This window comes from Anas platyrhynchos, chromosome 2, assembly GCF_047663525.1.
Source record: "Anas platyrhynchos isolate ZD024472 breed Pekin duck chromosome 2, IASCAAS_PekinDuck_T2T, whole genome shotgun sequence".
Lineage (NCBI taxonomy): Eukaryota > Metazoa > Chordata > Aves > Anseriformes > Anatidae > Anas > Anas platyrhynchos.
Genome location: NC_092588.1, coordinates 13,689,932 through 13,709,287, shown reverse-complemented (window position 1 = coordinate 13,709,287; position 19,356 = coordinate 13,689,932). Strand labels below are relative to the sequence as shown.

Below are 19,356 nucleotides of genomic sequence, written 5' to 3'. Positions count from 1 at the left end.
CCCCAAAGTTTTACATCAGAAAAACACTTTTGTAATACTATTGGATTTTAGTAATTGTGCATGGTTGAATGAAAAGCAGATGCACGTGACTGTGTTCAGTATTTTGAACAGGTAAACCAAATAGACTCCTTAGGGGAAAAAAAAAAAAAATGCATCCTCCTAATTTCAAAGCCTCAAACATCTAAACCAGAAGGTAAATAACCACCTTGTGCAGATCGGCATGAGGAAACAACCACATAAACGCGGCTGGAACTGACTCAGGGCTCCTGAACGGGCGGTTTTGCAATTCGGAGCAAACACCCAGCAAGCAGGAGGCCCCCAGCCCGGCCTGAGAGGCTCCTGAGGAACCTGCTCCTGCTTTTCACGGCTGCTGGTGCGGGGTTTTGGCCGGGAGAAGAGTCCCGGGTGGTGACACCGGGGCAGCTCCTCCGGCCCCGGGGCGGGGTGGGGAAGGAGGGAGGCGGCCGGGGCGGTGCGTACGGGCTCGCCCGCACCTGCTCCCTCCTCCTCCTCCTCCTCTTCCTCCTCCTCTCCTTCCTCCTCCTCCTCGCCCACCTGGCCGCGGCTCAGCCGTCCCCGCTCGGCGGCACCGGCACCATGCTGCCCAGGGGAGCCTCGTCCATGCCGCCTCCTCCCAACCCCGCCGCCTACTTCCCGCCCCCCCGGGTCACTCTGCCCTCGGGGCTGGAGATCCTGCGCACCTACTCGGGAGCCTTCATCTTCCTGGAGATCGTGAGTTGTTTTTTTTTTTTTTTGGAGGGGGGAACACCGTACACTTCTTCCCTCCCCCCCCGTCGCTCCTCACCTGCCATTTTGTGAGCGGGCTGTGGCAGCCGCCGGGAAGGAGGGAGGGAAGGAGGGAAGGGGAGGCACCGCCGCTCCTACCCCAGCCCAAAAAGGGGAGAAAACGGCTCTGTGCCCCGGGGAAGGGCAGCAGGAGCCGGGATCTCCCTCCCCGGTCATCCCCGCCTCCCCTCGGGCACCCCTGTCCCGGCCCTGTGTGGGGAGCTGCCCCCCCAGCCGCGTCCTGATGGGTGGCAGGGGGAGCTCAAGCTGCTGAGAACCCAAAATTCTCTCTGAAAAGTTGCAGTGGTTGTGCTACAGGTCCTGTGCAAACTCCTGCAAGTGTGCTTAATCTGTGTGTGTGGAAGGCCGTGCTGATTTATGTGGGACTGGGGTCCTTCGAGCTCAGTCTCTGTGCAACTGTGGCACTAATTAGTGTGTGTGGTGGAGAGAAATCTGGCAGAAGCGATTTTATTAATTTATTATTTTTTTCTTGGCGTCCCGCCCCGTGTGTCTGTGAGCTAGGTGCCACCCTGCAAGCTGTACAATGGCACCTGAGGAAGGAGCTGAGCACCAAGCCCTGGCGCTGAATCAGAGCCTGAGTCAGTTGGCACAAAAGGTTAATTAGGTTGGCTAACCTGGCAGGCATTTGCCCTGCGAGCTGAAGGGGACAGCTGTAGTATTGGGGAAATTGCACGGCCCTGCACGCTGAGATTAGCAATCTCTGCAGTAGTTTTCTATTTTTCTTTTTCTCTTTTCCTGGTTTTTGTTTCCTTTTTTAAAAGAATCCTGCAAGGTTCCGTGTTCAAAATGCTGAAAATATTTCGTGTGTATCCACTTTTTATTTAGCAGATGCTTTCTGCTATCCCTTCTGCTTCCCCACTGCCCATCGCAGCCTGGTCAATAAGTAACAGACTTGCACCTGCAGCCTTGTGAAACTAGAGAAAGTGGTTTGTCACACAGCAGCAAAAAAAGGAACCCTAAAGAACGACTTGAAGGCTAATACCAAAACCCTTGGGAGTTTTGAACTGAGACTACCGGTGTGTCTTTATGTGCATGCTGTTGCAACGTAACACTAGAGAGGACCCAACTAATTTTCTATCCAATTATAGCTAGTTTTATAGCAGGCAGCTTTTGAAAGGTATCGCTCTTCCAACCTTGATTCTCAAGGAAGTTATCTGAATCTGAAAAGGTAGCCTCTGACTTTGTAGTTTTAAATCTGTAGGATTTAAATAAGGAAGAAGTAGCTTGCTTTGAAGTTAACTGTAGCTATCCAACAGGGGAAGTAAATGCTCCATCAGTCCATTATGGCACAGTACCCCCACTACTCATTCGCTCAGATCTGTATACTGAAAAAAATTGGTAATGCTGTGTTCTTTCTCTGGTTACAATAACTTATGGAAAATGTACATTTCTCTAGCCATTGCAACATAGTTTATAACTCACTTTATTCTATAACCTAGCTTTATCTTTCACTTTATTACTTATTGTGTACTTTATCAGCATTTTATTACAAATACATTAAAAAAAAACGTAGTTTCATCTTCTTTATGTATCTCATCTGATTAGGACTACCAAGCTAAACAGTATGAGATTGAATCCAAATTTGATATGCATCATCATCAAGCTAACTTTAGTGTATGAGTGTGTGTATGTATACGTATATGTATATACATAGTTGTATATTTATGTGTGTGAGTAATATTTTCACGCTTCTTTTATTTCCCTTTAAATGACAGTAAGGGCAGCATTTTCAGCAGCAGCACACAAGTCACCTGAGTATGTAAATCCCATTGTCGAGACTGTTTTAAGAGGGGCTTTGTTTAACCTCCACTTAGTGCCTATCATTTCTCAGAACAACACTTATACTCTTAGAGAACTTTTGAAGTGTTTCCTCTGTTTTCCTGAAAGTATCAGAGGGCTTCTGATGTGTGATATGAAGTGCTAATTCTGAGTTAGAAGGGACTGAATGAAAGTTCTCTGTCAGTTCATCGTCTGCATTCCTTTCCTTGCAGCTGTTTGGAACAATAGTCTGGATTTTGGTAGCATCTACAAAAGTTCCACTGCCACTGCTGCAGGGATGGGTAATGTTCGTAGCAGTGACTGCATGGTTCCTCTCCATCGTGTTCCTGTGTGTGTTCCTCTTCGGTTATGCAAATAGAATTGCCGTCAACTGGAACCAGACAGTAAGATATTTATTTATTTATGTATACATGTATTTTTTAAAGGATTATGTTTATTTTATAAATTGAAAATGATTTTATGAGTAGTAGTTATCCTAAGTCTTGATGCCTAGGCTTACATTTAACAGGAAGTTTCTCAGAAAAGGAACTCAGAACTGGAAGAGGACAGAGTAGGGCCACAAGGGTGACATACGAGGGGAAATACGAGACCTCATTTGTGATGAAAGCTGAAAGAACCTGCCTTTTGAAACAGACTGAAGCAGTGTACTTGTCCTCTATAAGCACATAAAAGGCATGAGCAGCAGGAAAAGAGCTAGTTTAATAAATCACGACAACCAATTGGTTTAAATGGTCAGAAATAATTATAGACTAGAAAATAGAAAATATTTTTGAACTACTAGAGAAGTGAGTAACTAGAGGTATAAAGATGTATGTAATGTTGTAAAGGAAACAATACATATTTTGAACACATAGTGTGATGTGGTTGTCTGAAATAGCACCAGACTAAAGCACCCAAGAAGTCTCCTTCACTTCCTAAGAAAGTCTTCAGCTGACTTGGGGTCAGTTCCAGAACAGCATTGACAACTGGCTGTTAGATCTTAGGTAGTCAAAGTCAGCATAAGCCTTAGTAGCTTACCTTTTTTTTTTTTTTTTAATTTATTTTTATAAATTTATCTTCCTTATGGGAAATCTGGGGAAACTACAGATCTCATTATGTTCTCTTCAGCTTTTGTCCAGAGTGAAGAAAAGACTTAATTCATGCTGTAATGGAGCATTATGGCTTGTGCCAATAGTTCTCACAGGCTGTACCTTCTTACTAAAAAAGGGAAGCTGTTCGTTCTGGTTTTTACGAGCAACGTGGATATATGAGGTTATTGACTGTTAATTTATGTACTCCTTTGTTGTCATAAACTGGTTTTTACTTTGAGGTTTTTAGTGCTCAAGTAGTTGAGCACAAGGTGGTATTACTCTCTCTAATAATTCTGGGAGTGAATAATAACAGGTGGCAAAACTGTCATCAGAGTGGGAATTATCAAAAAAAAAAAAATCTTCTGAAAGCATCCAAACTCCTGAAATATAAAAACAGACATGTTTTAAAGGTGAAGGTGATCAGCAGTTTCTCTCACATGCCTTAGTTTTCTTACTGACACTTTTTTGATGATAACTGGATTTGTGTTTTTCAGTATTAATATATTTATGTATCTGTTCAAGTTATTGACAGTTCTTTGAAACAAATGCTCTTTAAAGCAAGATCATAGAGCTTTATAAGTTTGAGGCTCTAACAGCATCAAAGTCCATCAATGGTAACAAACTGGATTCTTCTAAAACAAACAATTCTATTAAAACAGACTGGATTCTATAAAAGCAAATACACATACGTACAGTCTTAGCTTTCCAGCACAATACAGGCAGTAATTAAGCTCATAATGAGTTACAATTAGAGAGTGTTACAGGAATTTACGCTGTGACATCCTCACAAGTTATGATGCAACAAAGCCCTTGAGCAGGTGCATAACTTAAGTAAATTAATAGTGTCCTGGGTTTCATTGAAACTATTTGCCAATTTACAATCATTAATCTATTTCAGGGTTGCTGGGTAAGGGCAGAGTCTTCTATAGATTGAAAAAGATTGTTTTAAGATGAGCATTTATCTTGCACGTTGGCTGCCTGGTGTTGGTAGTGCTTGGTTGTGCTATTAATTTTCTCCCATTGTATTTGATAAATCAGTGAGAAACTTTCCGTGTCAGGAAATTGCTAGATGAGCTGTATAAAAGCCATGCCTGTGGGACTCTAACTTACTCCAGAAAGGTATCGTAACTAAGGCAGTTTCTTAAATAAATGCAGTGTGGATCCTTTTATCTCTAGCATGGTGGCTGAAATCCAGCCTCTTCCAGTCTTCAACAGAAATAACAGGAGATATATCATTTGACCACTATTGTTAGGTACACAAAAGTTCTGCAACTTGTTGGCACTAAACTCTTTAGTAGCACTTCACAAGGATTTTTACCTGCTGTTTCAAATAAATAATTACTAGAAATACTAAAAAAATTCTATTGTTACACAATATAGAAGTGTACGTGTTCATTTTAGGTTGGCACGTATTTATATAAATACATGTTTTTGGTACTTCAGAAATTAAACTTATAATGGAACTCAGATATTACAGGTTATAAAATTAGAAAAAATGGGAAGAGTCGTGGCTTGCTTATGGGAGAGTACAAATGCATCCTTTATAGATTCATGAAAAAAAGGTGGTTTCAGACTCTGGAAGGCTAAGTGTAAATTTGAAAAATAGCTTGGGATTCTGACAGACCTGCGTTTATTAATACCGTATGACATAAGTAGCTCCACTGAGCTCATACAGATATTTAAAAAATAAGATGCTACACAGTGAAAGTTGGGGGAAAATATGTACCTTAATACATCACTGTATTAAACCAGATGGTATGACAAACACATTTTCTTATGACCTGACTCACAGTACACTAGTTCACAAAACTAGATGTGAAGTAGCATATCACGCAGATCTGGGGCTGTTTTACATATCCCTTGTGTGATGCTTCTGTGATTATACAAGGGTTAAGACAATGGAAAGTTAGGCACCGTGCTAACAATTATTAAAAACAAAACTGACCACCTTCCCTAATAACATCTCAGCTTTTTCGGTCATAGAAACCCTAACCATATGAGTGTGAAACCTTTCTGCTGCTACACGGCTTCACTGTAATTGCTGGCCAGGAGAAGGAAATTAGAGGCTTCAGCAGGAGGATGGAGGAAATGAAAGAGTTTGTCTTCTGAAAACACCTCTCCTGCATGCATTCAGCACCATCTTCCTCATGGAACTATTTGTGTTCCCTCCAGTAGCCCCAAAATACTGGATGTCCTTGATTATCTATGGATTTATGCACACCAATTATGTTGCTGAACTTCAGCGCTATGAAATTTGTGTGTCAGGTCATGTTGGGGTTTGGGGTTTGTCACGGAGGGAGCACACAGCTGCATGCAGTCTGTCACGGTGCACACAGCTGGTAGGGTAGAAGGTGCAGATCTGTCTGCCAGCTCAGCTGAGCAGGGGAAACCAAACCAGTAAGCTTCTGGTGGAGAGAAGTGCCTTCCCAATTGCAGCACAGCACCATAGGTTCTCCAGTGCTCTATCACTCTCATGTACAAGCAGCTGCTGGTCCCTACAATTTTTTGTATGAGGTACGGATGTTACAGGAGAGCAGCAGACTGAGGGAATGAGTCTTGTGTCCAAAGCTTGAGTTCTGGCAAGCCTTGGATGTGATGGCCATCCAGCTAGGTTGTAAAGTCACTTGCAGCCCTCTTTTCTTCTCTTTGTTCTGTCGATGTCAGTGGCGTTTCCTGGTTTTCCTAGAGAAGTAATAGTTTAAAAAATATAAAAATTAAAAAAAAAAAAAAAAAATAGAAGACCAGAAGTTGGGAATTACTGCAGCTGTTTTTGCCAAAACTTATATTCTTAGAAATAAGCAGTCATTAAGAAAAGTCGTATTGTCTATGACCTAGCCTCAAATGATAACTCATTAAGAAAAAATTATTTCCTGGTCAGAGTGAAATTGGAAACTGTAAGTGGCCTCTTAGATCATAACTTGCCAAAACTAACTGGAGTGTGAGTACTGGAGAAGCTATACATGCTATCAAATATGAAACAACCAATGAATTTGGAAATGAATTATTTTGATGATAACAATAAAATAAAATCTAACACCTTTGAAGAAACGTTTCTCTAATCAGGGAAACGCAGCGCATTCCTGCCTTGCTATCAGATAGCCACAAGGTAAGGGTAATGCACAGTAAGTTCTGGTGTGTATGAATACTCTCTGCTGTTGTGATGAGATCGGGATGCTTCCTCCTGGGTGCTCGCTCTTGGCATACTGGTAGTCCATTGCACTCACATCAATGACAGGTCCACAATGAATTTGTGCTCGAGATAGACCATGTATCATGGTTTTCATCAAAAAGCATACCCGTGCTTGTGTATAATATACAAAATGGTGCAGGCCTGCATGTGTACGCACACACTGCACGTGGTGTGTGGACTCAGGAACTGAGTGCAGTGCACATGTATGCTTTGCAGGCTCAACACCAGAGGGGGATGCTGGAAAAATGCGTTAGATGTCTTCAAACTGTACTGGAACATGTCTTGCATCTTGCCGCATGGAACACTCTGAGGCACAAGCCACAGAAAGATTTAGGCACCAAAGCTGCTTTTTTGTGTACACCAGTAATAGAATCCAGAAATGTTAGATGTCTGAACCTTGTGCTTAGCTAGCATTCGCTACAGAGCAGCAAATTGCCTAGAGAAGAGCACGAGAGACACATAGATAAAGCAAATCCTAGCTCTTGTTAAGTCCCAGGCATTTTATTCAGCAGGATCACAAAGTACGTCCACATTACTTTATTTTGTGTAGAGCCAAAACAGAGAGAGTTGAGGAGGTGCCTCAGTACTTGGACTTTGTACCATGAAGTAAACTTCAGCTGTGTCAAGGTTGGCATGTTTCTGGACACGTACAGAAGCAACATTTAAATGTAAAGGGAGCTTTTGGAGTTGAGGTTGTGGCTGGGAAGGGATTCGGAGGACTGCAAGTTTGTATTGTACTGCTTCAGTTGTGATAGTCAGCTTGAACGTCCTTTCTTTTTGATCTGAGCTTTATAAATGGAGAGTTCTGTGAGCTCTAATTGCTTTAAAGTGATCTAAAAGGTCAGCACACGTACATAAGCTGAGCACATGTGCCTCTTCATTTGAAAGAATATGGAGGCTGGGGAGAGGGAGGGTTGTCTTAGTGCTAATTATGTTAGTGAGTTGTTTGTAATTGCAAGCAGTTGTGAAAACACGTACTGTTTAAGCTCTCAGATGGATTTAGCATTGCTCACGTACAGTTATTGTTATCAGTGCTTGTTTCAGGTTTCAGTGTTGGCTTTCACTTACACTGAGAATACAAGAACTAGGTGCATGTTGTAGCACAGACTCAATCTGTTCTTTGCTTTTCAGGACTTTCTTTTCCACGGGGCTACTTTTGTCTTTTATTTTGGAGCTTTTCTACTGCAAGCAGCAACTACTTCTCTGCATTACTTCCCCCGCAAATTCAACTCCACCACACACGAGAAGATTCTAGCTGATCATGAATATAACATAAGCATAGCAGCCTCGGTATGTACTTCATTAATTTGTATCTGGGGACAGAAGTCTGTTTTAAGTCCTTGTAGCCAACTACTCAAAATGGAAGAAGTGATTGTCTTTGAAAGCAGCAAATATTTTCACAGTGGCATGCAAAAAATATCACAGTAAGCTGTTGCTCAGAGGGTACTTTTCACAATAGTATTTGAAGTGTATTATCACTACAGCTTATAATTTTAGATGAGATATTGTAAAAGCAATGCTGTTTTTTGGAATAGGAGAAATAGATAAAAACTGAGCCTTCATCAAAGCATCAGGTGTGAATTTCAAGCCTGTCCTCAGACTTGTGATTGCTTGGGATTTTTGGTACTGTAGAGGTAGTCCTGAACATGCCATGGGGAAAAATCTTGGGCTAGCTCCTTGTGCAGCTCCAGATATGCCTGACATCATAAAAGTATATAAAAGTTAGCTGCAAGGGCCATGCTGTTACCTATGACAAGGATTAGAGTGTTTTTATTGATAGCCTAAGCTCAGACTTCCTTTTTATCACTGCAATTGCATCATCGCCGAATCCCTGTATCTGGTGATGTGGGCGTGTGAAGCTGAGTCAGGAAATACACTGGGCGTTAGCTTTCTCCCTGACTGGACTCTTGAATGGCAAGGAGGGGTGTGGAACTGAACTAAAAGTACTGAGCCTTTTTTTTTTTTTTTAACCTCCAAGAGCATCTCACATACCTCAGGGAACTCTATGGGTTTGTTAAGCTTCTAAAATGCTCTGTGGGTATCTGTTGTCTTCAGAACTAGATAACCACAAATTTTATGCTGTAAACACCTTCAGCTTATCTTAGGATAAAAACAAATGAGCCTAAGGTGTGAAGTTTACATTCTCTCTGAAAGAAAATAAAGGAAAAACCTTTTGCTTTGGCAAGCCAAGCTCTGAAGGGGCACTCAGGACTTGGAGACTGACATGCCCAATATTACCCTCTTGCCATTAGCACACTCCGGCACATTTAATGGTACACAGACAGAGGTGGTGTTTCATGGCTGTGTCCAAACTGAGAGAGGACTTTCTATTAAATATTTCAAATTCTACACTTCAGTGTAGTTCTTCAGTCCTTGTTTGAGTGTGTTCAGATCCTACTTAATATTTGGTAAAATATTTTTCTTCAGTCACCTTCATTATCTTTTCTGCAGTAGAATACTCCAAGAATCCCTTTACCCTTCCATACTATTTTGAAGGAGAATTCAGTTCTTTGTGACTCTCAAATCCCTGCCAGGATAGGGAGGAGGAGATTTGCACCTCAGTAATTTTTAATTAAGAGATGCTGGGAACTGCTGAATCAGATACTGTAGTCTTTAGCATCTTCATGTTTGTTTGTTTGTTTATTTATTTATTTATCCCAAAATTATCTAATTAGAAAGTCAGGGCATACAGAGAAAAAAATTATGACCCTTTTCAAACACTTCATTAAAACAATCCTATGATCTAAATGGGGAAAAAAAAAGATAAAGCCTTGTGGACATTTGTCTTTTAAAATTACTTCTTAGATATGTATACTGTGATTAAAAATGTATCTTCCTTTTATGAGTGATAGTTTTAGGATGTAGCATCTATTCAAAACTTGATGTGTCGGATTAACACTTGTATGGAAAGCAAGGTTGTGATCATGATTGAATCTATATGTTCTAGGAGAATGACCATCATTAGCACTGGACAATACAAGAAACTATGTTTCAAAAATTCAGTGTCTAATTTTTTTCTTCTGGTTTATATTATATAACTGAGTTTGCCATGGCATGACCTTCAGTTTATATCTCTTCAATTTAGTTCTTGAGCAGCAGCAGATTCCTGGCATTTCTTAGGAATCTCTTCTAGTGTCTGGTTATCTGGTTAAGGAGGCCAGATTTGAATCAATCTCTGTATTTCTGCAAGTAAAGAACTCTGCTTTTTAGAGGTTTGTCTCCTTAATTGTTTGCTGGTAAAGGCATGCACTTGTAGGTCTTCTAATCAAACACTAAAAACTGAAGTTTTCAAACTTCCAAAACTGAAACATAAGGTGTAAGTATGCACAATTGTTTTGTACCATAACTTCTGAACGTGTTCTGTTTAGATCCTATTTCAAAAGATCTTCTGCAGCTAGCAAGTTAAAAACAGTAACATGGGTTTAAAACAGAGAAGTTTGTGAGAAAACTTCAGAGGATCCCAGACCTGTCTTTACGATAAGAATTTTGGGTGGGGAGCTACCTTTTGAATCATTTGTGTTGGTGTATTCTTTTGGAATAGAAAAAAAGTAGATCAATATAATGTGTGATTCACTTTTTTTTTTCTTTTCTTTTTCCCCCCCTACTCCTCTAGATTTTTGCCTTTGCAACAGCTGTTTGTTATGGTTGCAGCACAGCCATGGCATTAAGGAGATGGAAGCTATAGCGGTTGAAGAGACTTTAATGCCTGAGTGCTCCACTTCAGATCAAATTAACTACTACTTGTCTGTTTTACTGTAATGTAATTCCAAAAAAGACTTTTTTGCTTAAAATCTGTTTTCAACTGCTGAAATGCAAATAACCCCTAATCAGGATTTCCTTAACAGAAGACATGTTTCTGTCTCTTCCTTTTTTAGTTTTTACTTTTATTGGGTCCTCATTAGAAACGTTATTCACTGAATAGTATTAGAGAGTTCAGGGATAAACAGATATCATGAGCAGATAGCAGAATTTTAGTGCTAAACCAGAAGAGCAGGAAGAAAGCTGAAACTAAACAGACATGTTACCTGCACAGGCAGCTAAGAAGCTCCCCCTTTGTTAAGTCCTGGGACTGGGCTTTCAGTGCTTTGCAGCATTACAGTGCGCTCCACACAAGTGGACATTGAGGCTCCTGGTGGAGTCACTGGTCTTGTGTGTGCTGCTCCGTGCATAATCAGAGCCCAAACTGACTTTGCGGTATCAGCTTAGTATAAATTATTAACTTTGTACAGAGGAAATATTTTAAATATCCATGCAGTGCAATCTTTTGGTATTATCTTACAACCATATTCAGCTATGGTGATCTGATCCTCTAAAGCTTCTTGTGTTCTTTTGTAGATGGAAAGTGTCTGGGAGTGCCAGACAGTAGTTCATTAGTTTTAGGCATTTAGCTCAATCAGATCTATTTATACTGCAAGACAAACAGTGCATTTGTGTTGTGTGTATATAGGTGATATAATTTTGTTTAACAGGAATATTTGCACTGTTTTACTTTGTTGAAGTACGGCTGTGGTTTTGTTACTTAAAGTGCTGCATTTGTTACTTAATTATGTGAGTCAACTTCATTTGAATGGAATGTTACCAAATGGTGAATATTGTCTGACCTCAATTCATGCAGTGCGCTGTTTGTTACATCTTAAACCTGCGGTGTTGTAAAGGTGTTTTTATTTGGAGAGATGCCTATGCAACATCTTGCTGAAAGCAGTGGAATGCAAAGCAGTCCACCCATGAGGGAGTTTGCTTTTGGCAGGAATGAAGTTTAATTGAGCCTCCTTTGAATATCCCAGTTGTATAATGACATGCAATGTTATAAATACAAAGTTAACGAAACGATAGCATTGCACTCTGTTCCTTAACACTCATCCTTTTTGGCAGATGGCAAAACTTCTTTTTTTTTTTTTTTTTATAATGCTAGTAAATATTTTTTTTTTTTGCTCTTGTGAATAGTGCCAAATTGATAATGTGGGAACGTAAAGGTTCTCTGTCATTCAAGAACAACTTGCTCACTGCATCGTGCCAGTGCACCTTACAATTCTACAAAGACCAGCGGCAGTTGGGTAAGGGAAGACAGGACTTCCCTCATTCCTGGGCCTACTCAATCTCCTTGAACCAACAAAAGTATCTGCTCTGAAGGTCACTTTGCCAAATTTGTCAGGAACAAGGATCTCTGAAAGCCAGCCACCATCAGTGGAGCCCTTCAGTCTGTGCTGATCCAGGACAGAGATTTTTATCGGTGACACGGCAGTGAGCAGCCGCCCTTCTGACTACTGGGACCACCTCCTGAAATATTGCAATGGGATGGATTTGTGTATCTTTTCTGAAACTTTTATCTTCCAAAGATTTTATACTCTGCCTGATTATTTTTTTTTCTAATCCTCTACTTGCGTTAAAACTTGTTTTGTGAATGTTTTACCTAGAGCCATATACTTTTAAAACACTTCATATTGTATAAAATACATTTACACTGGAGTATATGGATGAAAATGTTTAACGGACTTATGCTAAGCAGCATTAAAGTTACTTAATATGTTTATGGCAGCAGACTGGTTATTAATCCTGTTTGTAAAGTCTTGTCATTAGTTCTCTTTTTGGAAAGTGTCAAAAAACTACCTTGCAGCTCAGTGTGATTCTAGACATACAAAATAAAGGCTAAGATTTCTCAAGAAGACACAACTACATTAGTTTTGTATAGTGGTTTGCCATGTGATACAGCATGAACATCAGTGAGGAGAAGAGCCAGATCAGCTACAACAACACTGTAAATGGGCGCTGCACTTTGGTGTGGTTACTCCCTCACCCTGGAACCTAGAAGTGCACGGCACACTGCAGACTGTGCACAGCTACAGCACCTGCAGCCAGCTGGGACGATGAGGGAAAGATCTTAACTTTTTGCCTCTTTAAACATCCAGAGGATGAATCCCACACGTGGTGTCAATTAAAAAGCTGTCCAAGGTTAGTTGGCCTTTGTACCTAACCTCGGAGTTCAAACCTGAGGTGTAAAGATGATGACCAGTGGGTGCTGTTTAAACGTCTTATACCACTTGTAGAAGAAGCCCAGGTAGCAGAGTGCAGTTAGCATAGCATGGGAACTTTATTTGCATAGTGAGGAAAGGTGAAACTTTCCCTCTTAACTATCAAAGACAAACAAAGGGCAGTGAAGAGATAAAGGTAAAAACTCCAGTAATGAAAAGGTGGCTTTCATATGAAAAGGTGGCTAAAAAGCATTGAAAGGACATAAATGTTCTGTTAGCATCTAAGGCGTTTTACTGGTCTTTGAGGAATATCTAAGGAAGGACACACCATAAAAAGGAACAAGGAAGCCATCACATTCCTTCTTTTTTTTTTTTTTTTTTTTAAAAAAAAAGGCCAGTAATTAATTTTGTATTACTTTGTAAAAAGATGGGTGTGACTCACAAATGGTGTGTGCATGCTGGGATGTCTGTATGCAAATACTGATAGGGAATTAGCACGAACCTTGTGATGGTTATTACAGGTGATATATGCAAGCTGGCTCTAATACGTCTCACTCTTTTCTCCTAAATTAAATGTATAAAAATGTCCCCAAGCCTCTGAGTGATGACCTTGAAGAGCACGATCTTAGACTTCTTCAAAGAACAAAGGGAGCCCGGGAGGAGATAGGAATATAAACTGTCACAATGAATTTAAGGTGGATGGAATTAGACCACAGATGCCAAAAAGTGTTTTTGTCAAATGTCTCTATGAAGTGAAGCTACAGTGCAGGGATATCCAAGATACCATGCAGGTATCTACTTTTATTGAAACAAAAAAACCCATTTCATAGTATTTTGGATACTGCTGTTCCACAGCTGCTGCTAAATAAGTTCTCTATAAGGAGACTTTTCTTCAGAAGGTGCAGGGAGAAGCACTAGTTTGCTATTGCTTAAGAGAAAGGAAAGGATACATTTTAGAAAGCTAAGCTTCTGTTGGAACATACTCAGAAAATGATGCACAGAAAGTGCTTCACTGAAGTCCTGACTCTATTTCTGTCTTCCTGAATATCTGGAAATGATCCAAGGTGACACAGCACCTGCAGTGACTATTGATATGTACAGGATCAGGCTGTTAATGATTTCTCAGGCCTTTGTATATTGGTTATAAATCATAAAGTGAGTAAATTTATGTTGATGTAAAACACATCTGTAGAAAGAGAGAGGCAGAACCGGACAGAGATCATGCAAATCTGTTCCCTTCATAAAAAGTTAAAGAAAAAGCACTGAAAAATCAATAGGCCAGTGTCTTTTCCTCTTTAGCTTCCAAAACCATCTCACAGCACTGACTCCCATTGCACTTCCTCTAATCCTTGTATTTTTGCAATTTCTTTATAAGTGTAAAAAATGTTGACGTTCTGGTCTGAATTTGAAAAAAAAACCAAACATGTTAAGAGAGCATAAAACTCTTGGAGAACTAGTTTGCTCCATTTTTATCTATATAGGGGGAAACTGGTCTCTGAATGCTGGTATCCTGATGCATTTCACAGTCCACTGCCGGACTTATACAGAAAGGCTTCCTGGTTGTGTCTGAATATAATGGGGAACCACAAATCCTAAAACTGAAGTGCAAACCTAACAATGGACTTTTCAGTCTTATAAAGTCTTATAAAATGGAAAATTGGAAAGTGAGAGCGTGCTGTATGTTTTTCTGATCTGCATTTTGGACAATTGGTCATGATACCTTGGCCTTTGTGGAGACACTGAAGACACATGGAACACCATCAGAAGAAGAAAAAAAAAATCAGCAATGGAAGTATTATATATATATATGTATTTATTTATTATTATTATTTTAAGTGGAGTTCAGCATGACTCTTCACCTTTCCCCTGGTGGGTTAAGCTGCTGTTGGTCCCTTATGGTGCTCCTGTAAACCCCCTTCCAACCTGGGCAGCCCAGAATTTACTGCGGCTGTACCTGAGGAGCTCCTGGGAAGAGAAGTGCTGTTCTGTCACAGATGGGAAGCTCAGAGAGGCTCATGTGCTGAAGGAGACCTGTGGTGGAGAAGAACCCAGCTGCTCAAGGCAAAGGTGGATTTAAATGTGGGCAGGAAGACAGCGGTGCCGTGCGGCCTGTACGTGATCGACAGGGACTATTTCTGTCTCTGTCACGGTCGTGTTAAGTCAGGCAATTAGTTACATGGGCTTAAAAGGTAGGACTGTTTGTGAAGGATTATGAGTTAAAGGGAGGCTTTATGTGCCAATTTGGCCATTCCTATATCCAACACTAGCTTCTGGGTATTCTGACCTTCAGTTTGATTATCCATTTGTAAATACACAGAGTTCCTGCTTGAGGTGTTGGTCTGCCTCCTGCATCTTAGAAGAGGAAACAGATCCTCAGGAATCTGCAGGTTTCAGCTGCTTCCTGCTACACGCAATGTTTGAGCCTTACAACCTTGGTGTTAGGAAAACTACCTGCATCCAGCCCGCCAAGGCACAGCTTGCAGGTCAGAAACCCGAGCTAAGTTTTGGCAACTAATTTGTTCAAGCTGCCTTCCAAGGAAGCACAATGATCAAGTCATCAGGCTTGGATAGGTATGTTTGAACACCTTCCTTGCTGTGGGATTAGTACAAATATCTGTAAGGATTCTGGAGATTGTGGGCAATATATTCACACACATGCCCAGCAAACCCAGTGTCAGACCTGGCTCCAGAGAGGCTCTTGTGCAAGGACTGGGCCCCAGGGACCTATACTTGATTACAGCATTACTAGTAATCTTTAAGGAATTACTGGAGCTTTTAATCTCATCCATACTTATTTTCTAGTCTTCTCAGCAAAGTGTGGCCCATATCACCAGGCCAGTGCTGTGGAACAGCAAACAGAAGATGAGAACAAGCCCAGAGGGGTTTCCTGCAGAAAAAAGGATCCTCTGCACTCTGGCTGCACAGCCAGGACCTCACACTGCCCCATTTCCCTGTACAAAGGCACTGGAGCTTCAGGGTGATCTGATTACCTTGCTGCAGGTGTTGTTTTAGGTTCAATAAACTTTATGACACAAACCATTGAGGCAAAAATTTTTCTTTTAACTAACACTTTGCAACCCCCCCTTTTTTTTTTTTTGTCCTTAAAAGGACTATAACCATCTTTCTTTGCAATTAATTTTCAAGTGGAAAGCATATTGTAGCATAAATTAATAATGTAATTACTGATACCATAGGTCTTACTGTTTCCAAATTGAAGGATCTGGAGGTATTTCCAGTTTCCTGGGTCCAGGTGAACACCCTAGCTACATCACAGCTCTGTGTGATAGTGTGACCTGAACAGGCATCCCCTCTTCTCCCTGCTTCTTGCCTGGTTTTGGAAAGAAAGCCAGGCATGCAGACAAGCAGGGAGCTGCACCGTGATCTGGACAAGCTGGACAACCCAGAAAGCAACGTGGTGTATTTGGATGTGATTCACTCTTAGGTAGGCAGCACATGCACAGATGAACTTTGATGGTTCCACCAAGACAACGTAGAAGTTAGGGCAAATGGAGGAATTGTGTGGGAGGCCCACTGGTTATAAAAGGAGGTTTACGACTTTAGCAATTCTTTGCATTTGTCCCATGCAATAAGTCTAGGTCCTGAAACTTGAATATGCCTGTTTTTCAAGCTGTAAATACCTTGTGCTGGGATGTGACGTCCTGGGGAACCTGTAGGGCCAGCTTAGAGCCTTGGGCTGTTCAAATAAGAGGCAAGGTGAATCATCACCGGATGCTTTAACCCCAAATTCAGGACCAGAGGGGAAGGGGAAGTGTTCCCCACCTCCCAAGTCCACTTCCCAACATGGTATCAGCTCTAAAGGTTGGAAGAAGGACAGGAATTCTTCTCTTCCTCTCTGTTCCCTGGCTACAGTCAGCATGGGCCCTGCATGAGCTGGAGAGCAAAAAGGAGGAGAAGCTGGACAGAGGTGTCATCTGAGTGCTAAGACACGGCTGACCTGACCCGTAGCAGTGACAGCTGTTCCTGGGCTACAACCCAAGGTTCAGTCCCTGACCTAAAATAAAAAGTAAATACACCCGATAATGAATTTGTCAAACAACATGTCTGGGTCTTAGCTGGAGCAAATGTTCCTAAAAAAGACAGAATACGTCAGAGAGAAATTTCTTGATGAACAAGAGGGCAGATTTTGCTTTTAGTTATATAAATGCAACTTCTTTTGAGGTCGCCAGCAAGGAATCTCACTAATGGAAGTAAGAACAGAATTTTCCCTCAGCACTAAATAGAGCTGACCTTTGAAATAAATGGTATTACAAATTCTTTGGCCTTGTGTCATTTGCTTTTTCTCCTTAGGATCCTGCTGCTGGGATAAGTTATTGCTGGAATAGCTGCTGCCACAAAAGGAAAAAGAGCCTTTGTGTCCATGGCAGACTTAGGAGACATGAAGGCTCCAAGATAAAAACCCAGCACTTGTGGGGTCTCGTTGTTTTAGGGTATCTGACTCATGGGTTGTGGTTGGTTTAGGGTTGGCAACGTTGAAACAAGCTAGGTGAGGCACAGTGTCACATGGGACTTCTAAGATGAAGAACTACTGCAGTGTCACCACTTAATTGATACCACCAAATTGTGAGTCTCTGCTGACTGAAAGGATATTAGGAGAAGAAGTCAATGGTGAATTTAACTCATTCATGAATCCCTTATTTTTCTTTAATAAAAAATAAATAAACAACAAGACCTCCAAGGAGAACATTACTTAGTGTAGCTCATGACTTAAACGTGGAGATCAGCCCAGTTAGTGCCGGTAGATGGAGCTACAACCACAGAAAGCCCTTCACTGGCTGCACTGACTTTAGGGACGTCCTTGGCCACTCAGTCTTCAGGGTTTCTCCATACCCTAATTTCCAAATAAGCAAAGCTGCCAGCAGTGCAATTAGGAAGACTCCTTATAAGTTAACTACTTTGTCTGAATGGATGGGGGTCACACTTTCATCTTTTTTTTGTCATACGCAGACACAGCAACATCTTAGTGCCGTACACTACTTCATACTTCTGTCGGTATGTTCATATTCCACATTTCATATTTTTTGGGAACAATCCCAGTACAGTAACGCAAAGCAAAGCCCCTTTTCTAAGGAGGTAAGAGGCATCTGGAGATAGCATCCTTCCCTCTTCTCCCTGCAGGACTCAGTTGGCTTTGTTGACCTCTATAAATCACATGTGACTGAAACTCCTGGAGCTCCACTAGGTCAGACAAGTGGAAACTAGCTTTCAGACCTTAAGGGGATTTTGGAGAGATTTCTTTTTCCTAGGGAGTTATGGATGTTAACCAAGTCAGCTCATTTAAAATGGCAGCTGAAGAAATGGAGCCACAGACTTTGCAGAGTTTGCAGATACTAAATTCTTTCAGATAGTCGAATTCTGTGCATGCCATGAAGACTTCATCAAACTGAGCTGGCACAAAGGTGGCAGATGAACTTTAATGTAGATAAATACAGGGCAAAGCATCTAGGAAAAAATGATCTATACCAAACTTGGAACTGAGAGTTACAACTTAGGAAAGACATCTTGGAGCCATTGCTGATGGCTCTCTGAAATCATCAGCTCAGTATGCGATGGCAAGCAAGAAAAGTCAATAAAATACTGGAGCTCATGAGAAAGTTATTAGGAACAGAACAGAGGGTGTAATGTTGCTGAGAGAGAGAGAAAGAAAAAAAGAGAGAGAACAAGAGAAAGAAAGAGAAGAAGAAAGAGGGGAAGGAAGAAAGAAAGAGGAAGAAAGAGGGAGGAAAAAAAGAAAGGAAGGAAGAAAGAAAGAAAGAGAAAGAGAGAAAGAAAAAGGGAGAGGAAGAAAGAAAGAGAGGAAGAAGGGAAGAGGAGGACAGAGAGGAAGACAGAGAGGAAGAGAGGAAGACAGAAGAAGGGAGGAGGGGAGGGAGGAAGGGAGGGAAGGAGGAAGGGAGGAAAGAAGAAAGAAAGAAAGAAAGAAAGAAAGAAAGAAAGAAAGAAAGAAAGAAAGAAAGAAAGAAAGAAAGAAAGAAAGAAAGAAAGAAAGAAAGAAAGAAAGAAAGAAAGAAAGAAAGAAAGAAAGAAAGAAAGAAAGAAAGAAAGAAAGAAAGAAAGAAAGAAAGAAAGAAAGAAAGAAAGAAAGAAAGAAAGAAAGACTGGATACAGACCGTATTAGTATGTTTATGATGGGATTAGGCTAATCAATGAATAATGGATCAGTGTGTTAAAAGGATGAAGGAGGAACGGATGCTCTGGTGTCCCTAATCCACCAGTTGTGGATTTTGAGTGCTAAGGGAAAGAGTTGCACTGTCATGTTCAAGCGTTCATCCTAAATAGCAGTTCCTCATGCCACCACCAGAAAGCAATGGGCTAGATGGCTCACCAGTGTGACCCCTGGGGCATCTCTCACCTTCTGCTGTTCACCAAAGAAGCTTGTGACCTTCCAAGTGGTGAAGTTCCCCTGTGGGATACAGCCTCACATACACAGTGCATTACTGAAATGCTGAGTGCATTTCATCAGAACTGATAGTTTAAAATAAAGCCAGCCAAGTTAAGATTTTTAGGAAAATGTACAACTTCT

The 19,356-nt window shown here is 41.1% G+C and overlaps 1 protein-coding gene across 1 annotated transcript; it reads left to right on the top strand.

Annotated features, from left to right (window-relative positions):
• The first annotated feature begins 318 nt into the window (after positions 1–318).
• Positions 319–12,376, top strand: MAL2 (mal, T cell differentiation protein 2). Its single transcript, XM_027452640.3, has 4 exons — positions 319–732; positions 2,799–2,969; positions 7,978–8,136; positions 10,460–12,376. Exons 1-4 carry the CDS (start codon positions 598–600, stop codon positions 10,529–10,531), a joined length of 537 nt encoding a protein of 178 aa, XP_027308441.1. The 5' UTR covers positions 319–597; the 3' UTR covers positions 10,532–12,376.
• The last annotated feature ends 6,980 nt before the right edge of the window (positions 12,377–19,356 follow it).